We start from the raw sequence: 6132 nt of genomic DNA, 5'->3' as shown, positions 1-6132 counted from the left end.
AACAAACAGATATGATTTTGAATACAACTTGAATGGGATTTTTGAGGTATGAGATTTTTAGCAGTTTGAAATTGCAGAAAAGGCAGAAGGTTCTTGAGAAAATATTCTTTCACCTGTAGGATTAACTCACAAAATAGATGAAGTTCTTCAGAAATTAAAATGTCTAACCTTAGGTTCTCCTTGTACTTTCAGTGGTAACATAAATAATTCAGATTTATTAGTCTTTCTCTATAAAGGAAGAGTTTGCACCTAGTTTCTTTAAAAAAAAAAGAGAATATGCCAATACATATAGGAATTTAAAAACTCATTTACAATGTGTATCTGTTGAAAGTATTAAATGGAGCTTGGGCATTATTTATTTGAATACATTTGCACAAAGTAGCACTAATTTCCACAGACTGCTGTGTTTTGGGGTGACACTGGGAATGCTCCTTGTCAAATGCTGGAAATCAAAGAAGGTGATAAGCTGCCAAAGATGCCTTTTACTTCTTAGCACCCCCAGTGCTTACTGACACCTGACCACTGAAACAGTATTAAATGGAGCTTGGGCATTATTTATTTGAATACATTTGCACAAAGTAGCACTAATTTCCACAGACTGCTGTGTTTTGGGGTGACACTGGGAATGCTCCTTGTCAAATGCTGGAAATCAAAGAAGGTGATAAGCTGCCAAAGATGCCTTTTACTTCTTAGCACCCCCAGTGCTTACTGACACCTGACCACTGAAACAACATTTGTTTAGCATAAATAGCTTTTTTTTGAACCTGCCACCTCCATGCATCTGTTCTTCACATATTTTCCTCTTTTCTTGAAAGAGTCTGTGACCCGAAGCCTGAGCTCAAGGACGCTCCCAAGCAAGTCACTGAAGTCTTCCCTCTGCTCTGCCTGCTGACCTCCACTCTCCTGTCGTTACTCCTGAAAAATGGAGCGATCCACACGAGAAATTTTCCTCAACTTCATGATTGTCCTGATTACTGTAATCCTCATGTGGCTCCTTGTGAAGTCTTATCAGGACTGAAAGACAATCAGAAACTCTGGGAGGTGACTTAAGTGTGTGTCTCCACAGCCCTAAGTAACACCCACAGCATGCCATGGCAATTAGCTTTCAGGCAATTGAGGATGTCGTGAACCTTTTTTTTTCCACTCTCTCCAATCTGATGCCTGTGCCAATGTTTGTAATGGGCCTGTGATGGTGTAGTTATTTTATTCTGCAGTGATCCAGCTGTAAAATGTAAGGTGTTTAGGAACTGTTCAGTGTGGCTGGCTGTCTGTCTCCTGCAGTAGTTACTGTGAGTGCTGTAGCCCCCTGCCCACCACACTGGCTTGTTTGGCATCTGTGTTAGGTTCTCAAGGCTATAGACCTGCAGTATGTAATGTAAGTGCCTGCATTAACCAGTGTCAGAGGCAAAAACTCACTTAGCAGAAAGGAATGTGAAACCTCTACTTCCACTTGCACATTTTGTTTAAATAAAGAACATGTAAACACACTTTTTGTTGCATTCCTTATCTCTCTCCCAGCCTGACTGCTGTTACTGAGAGACCTGATAACTGTGGTACAGTGTGCCATGCAATTCTGGTGGTTTGCTTATTCCTCCCACTTGGATTTTAATTTGTATTTTTTTTTAAAAAAGTGCTGTAGACTGGAAATCCTGCAGCTTAACATACACCTATGACTTGTTCGGTTCACTTTTCTGTCCAGAGTGACTTATATCATGTCTGTGGACATGAACTTCAAGGAAAACCTCTGTCTCACCGAGGCATTTTCGATAATTGTATTTTCTGGATTTCAGGCAGGGATTCCCAGCGTCCTATTTTTGGCCAAGCTATGCTTAGAGCAGTGCCTGGAGGCATAAGATTGGACCAGTTGCAGCCATAGGTGCCCATTGGTGTCTCAGCCCTGCTGCAAGCCTTGCCCCTGGCAGCAGTTCCTTGGTGTTCTCTGCAGCACACCAGCACCACAGCACAGCCGTGCCCAGCATCAGTAGGCTGAGGTGTGACTCTGTCTGCGTTGCTGTGATGGTATCATTGCCCACTACAAAATCTTGAGCCAGCTCGAAGAGCTCACAATTCCTGGGTTTGTGAAATCAGTAATCAAACTCCTCCTAGGCATCACCCATCTGTTATTTGGCTAGTGTATGGCTTCAGAGAAACAGTATCTTCTACAAAATGCAGCTTCTGGAAGGAAGGCAGCTAGATGTGTGCTGTGTTGCTGACATAGGTCTCCTTCCCCTCCAGAAAACTGCAAGGAATCATCTCAGGGCTGTGCTGAGTTACCCTGGGCTGGTCTCTTGGAAGGTTAGGCAGAGCAGTACTAGCCCTGACAGCTGCAGCTCGGGTCTGGGCTTTAAGCAAAGACAGAAAATGTGGCAGCACCACTTGTTAAGGGTGTGTGTTGCCTAAAGTTTGCTCGCAAATGACCCCTTGCCCTGTGTCATTTGTACTGTCCATCCAGGTCTGCAGTCATCCCACTGCATCCCATCCTCCCAGTCAAGAAATCCCCACTCCAGTGCAATGATTAAACATCACTTGCTGTTTACTCTTGGCTGCAAATGAGCAAACTTGCCTCCAGCATTCCTAGGGATGGCAAATTTTCTGTGGAAAAAATCCTGAGACATTGAATTGAACTTTTGCCATCAATGGACACGGCCTTTATGTGCAGCCCACCTTGCACCAAACACTGCTACATTATCACTATTTCACATGGTTGGTTTGTGTTCACAAGCTTGGCTGAGATATGCAAGCAATGGCTGGGAGGAGGACATGGAAAATCTATTTTTAAATACAGTGAATACTAGATAATTCAGTATGAAAGATTCTCATCTTTCACTGGCTGTAACTCCCAGAAGAGAGAAATGTTATGAGCAAGTTGACATGCTTGGGCTCACATCAGGTTAGCAATGGAAAAACTAGAGGTGTGGGCTTCACAATCTGAACCAGAAGTGGTCAAGGTTCAAGGTGATCATAGCAATTTTCAGATAGGGAAACTCATAGAATGCTTTGGGTTGGAAGGAACCTTTAAGACCTTCTAGTTCCAGCCCCTCCTGCCATGGGCAGGTTGGACACTAGCCCACATTGCTCAGAGCCCCATCCAACCTGGCCTTGAACACTTACAGCAATGTGGCATCCACAGCTTCTCTGGGCAACCTGTTCCAGTGCCTCACCACACTCACTGAATAAAATTTCTTCCTAGTATCTAATCTAAACCTATTCTCTTTCACTTGAAAGCCATTCCCCCTTGCCCTTTCACAACGTGTTCTTGCAAAAAATTCCTCTCCAGCTTTCTTCTAGCCCTTTCAATCCATAAAATTATTTTAGGCAAAATTTTTATTTAAAAATACTTCGGTGTCAGTAGCTGCTCTAACTGTTTCAACCTCCCTGGGCAAACTGTTCTAGTGCTTGACCACTCTCACAGTAAAAGTGAGCTTTCTTATGTTTAAATGTGTTTCCTGCATTTTAGTTTGTGCCCGTTTCCTCTCATGTTGCCACAGGGCACAACTGAGAAGAGTCTGGTTCTGTCTTCTTCATTCCATCCCATGAGATATTTACATACACTGGTAAGACCCCTCTGAGTCTTCTCTCCTCCATGCTGAACAGTCCCAGCTCCCTCAGCCTTTTCTCATACATCAAGTGCTTCATCATCTTCATGGCCCTTTGCTGGAGTCTCTCTCGTACTGGAAAGTCTAGCACTGGACACAGCATCCCAGACATGTCTCACCATTGCTGAGCAGACAAGAAGGATCACCTCCCTTGGTATGCCTGATGCAGCCCAGGAGCCTGTTTGGCTTCTACCACAAGAACCCATTGCAGTCTCATGGTCAGTCTGGTGTCCACAATGAGCCCTAGGTCCACTGCAGAGCTGCTTTCCAGCTGGTTGACCCCATGTATATATAGGTATGTCAACATTGACCTGCTAGAAGTTTTACATGTAGTGTGCACAGGACATGAGCACAGCACAGTACCTGCTCACCGAGAGGATTGCCAAGGTGACACTATACTAACCCCATTTCCTCTGCCATCCCACCTACTTTGGTAAAGGCACTCTGTGTAGCAGGAACTGCCAATGACAACAAAACCAGTGAATGCTCATGGCTTTGACCTGACTCAAATAAAGCAATTTTCACTCTGGCATCTAAGTATAGATCAATTAGCCACACCCAGAACCAGAAGCCCATCAGCAGTTTTTCCATTCACTTTACTTGGCTTTGGATCAGACTGTAGCTACCTAATTTTAGATGTTCAGATTTCAAAAGTTTGGCTCTAGGCCTGGTAATTTGGAATTGCTAAGCCCTTAGCACTTCACTCCACAGAAACTAGAGACACAGGATGCTTAACATGCTTTGGGGAAAAATTAGACCACTAGTTTGTGTGCCTGGATACCAGCCTAGAAAAATTTTAGGCACTGAGATTTGAAACTTGGATTAACCATGAGAAAATTGTTTAGTGGGGTTTACTGAAATGCTTTTATCATTCAAATGTGTTGTCAGTCAAAGCCAGTTTATCCCATGTGACATAACCAACCACTCATGAGATGTGTTACAACTCACAAGGTAGGAAACTGCCATGCAATGAGATAAACATGAGTATGGAAGAAAAAGTGATTGACTTCAAGGAACCACATGTACTGCATTTCTAAGTGGGTCGATTGCAAACAATTTCTTGCTGACATTTATTAATTTGCAAAGATTCACGCAACATTCATGTTTTTGTGGAAAAAAAATGCACCCTGTGTAAGCTCTGTGTGTGTCTATAAGCTCAGCAGATGATATAGAAAAAGAACACGGAAAAGCAAAACCCAATGTTCTCAGCCTTAGACATAATTCCTATGTATACATAGAGTTTTTCTCTGGGTCAAACAAAAAGACCGTGAGGCATAAATAACTTCCTCACTACGTGGCAAGTTCAGCATGGTTCTATTTATACTACTGCACTTGGAAGTGTGCCAGAGGCGATAGATGCCCTTGCAATTCAAGAAGAACTTGGCACAATCATTATCTATACTTTGCTGGCGCAGTGAGCAAGAAGGGATGAAGAAGACTGACAGGTGCTGACACTCTGGATTGCCATTGCGAGGGCTCCTAAATCACTCCTCACCTACACAGCTGAGCTGGTTTGCCCCTTGAGCATAGGGTTTACCCACAGATTAGCATCGCTCAGGTCTGTGCTGGAAAAGCCTTTGGCACGTTTCCCAGGGTTGTATACAGCTGGTGCACAAGCCAATCAACTCTGACCTCTTAGCTTAACAGTTCAGCTGTCAGACTCTGAAGATAGATGACAGCATTTTCAAGCAGGCTCCATTATGCTGATCAGCTAATGCTAATCTCTACTTGCACTGGGCTGATCTGTGAGGGAGTGTAAAGAAGCATAAATTCATACACAGAATGAATGGAGATGGTCAGCTTGTTCCAGCGTGTGTGCTCTATTGCATTTGTACTTGCCAGTTCTTCACTCTAGTGGGTGGGTGAGGGAGATGAGTAATAATTTGGGTTTGGCAGCAGTTATTAGATAAATGCAGACCCATGCTCCTTATACTACAGCTTGTACAGCAGGGTCCAGAAGGCTGTTTATATGTCCTAAATGTGCCTTAATCTTTTGGCTCTGCATATATGCCTCTTGATGTACCCAGAAGAGCAGCCAGAGCTGTGCCTCTCTTTCAAATGACTGCTTTCCTTCTTTATCACATCTCCCCCCTTGGGAGGCAGGCAGTGTTTTTTATCTCTCGGCCTCATGGCCAGAGATGCAAACAGTCTGCCACAACATCAGGCCCTGTTCATGTCTGCTCTGCTCTGCTGTGCCTGCCATGTCTATGAAGGTTGGAATGAGTGTGGTTCGGGTGACCCAAAGATCTAATTCATGGGGTCAGGATATTCACAGTGAGCCAGGTATGTAATAGTTGCTTAGGAGGGATGTAATCCCTTGTGGAGATGTGCCTTGGGACAAGAGCTTATGGAGAAGATTCTACCTTGTGCTCATAGAATTCTGCACATTCTACATGCACACAGTCTATCTTTGGGCTTGCACATCACTGTGACAGCCTGGCCTTGATGTGTCCTCCAAAACATCTAGTGGGAATGACCCAATTCCTTAATCAAAACTGTGGGACATGCTGAGCAATAAATAATCTAGAATGGATTT

The 6132-nt window shown here is 43.8% G+C and overlaps 1 protein-coding gene across 1 annotated transcript; it reads left to right on the top strand.

Annotated features, from left to right (window-relative positions):
* The first annotated feature begins 922 nt into the window (after positions 1–922).
* Positions 923–1018, top strand: SLN (sarcolipin). The gene has a single exon (XM_009081626.1). It carries the CDS (start codon positions 923–925, stop codon positions 1016–1018), a length of 96 nt encoding a protein of 31 aa, XP_009079874.1.
* The last annotated feature ends 5114 nt before the right edge of the window (positions 1019–6132 follow it).

This window comes from Acanthisitta chloris, unplaced genomic scaffold, assembly GCF_000695815.1.
Source record: "Acanthisitta chloris isolate BGI_N310 unplaced genomic scaffold, ASM69581v1 scaffold16629, whole genome shotgun sequence".
NCBI lineage: Eukaryota > Metazoa > Chordata > Aves > Passeriformes > Acanthisittidae > Acanthisitta > Acanthisitta chloris.
The sequence above is the reverse complement of the archived record's forward strand: the minus strand, read 5'-3'. Positions and strand labels throughout refer to the sequence as shown.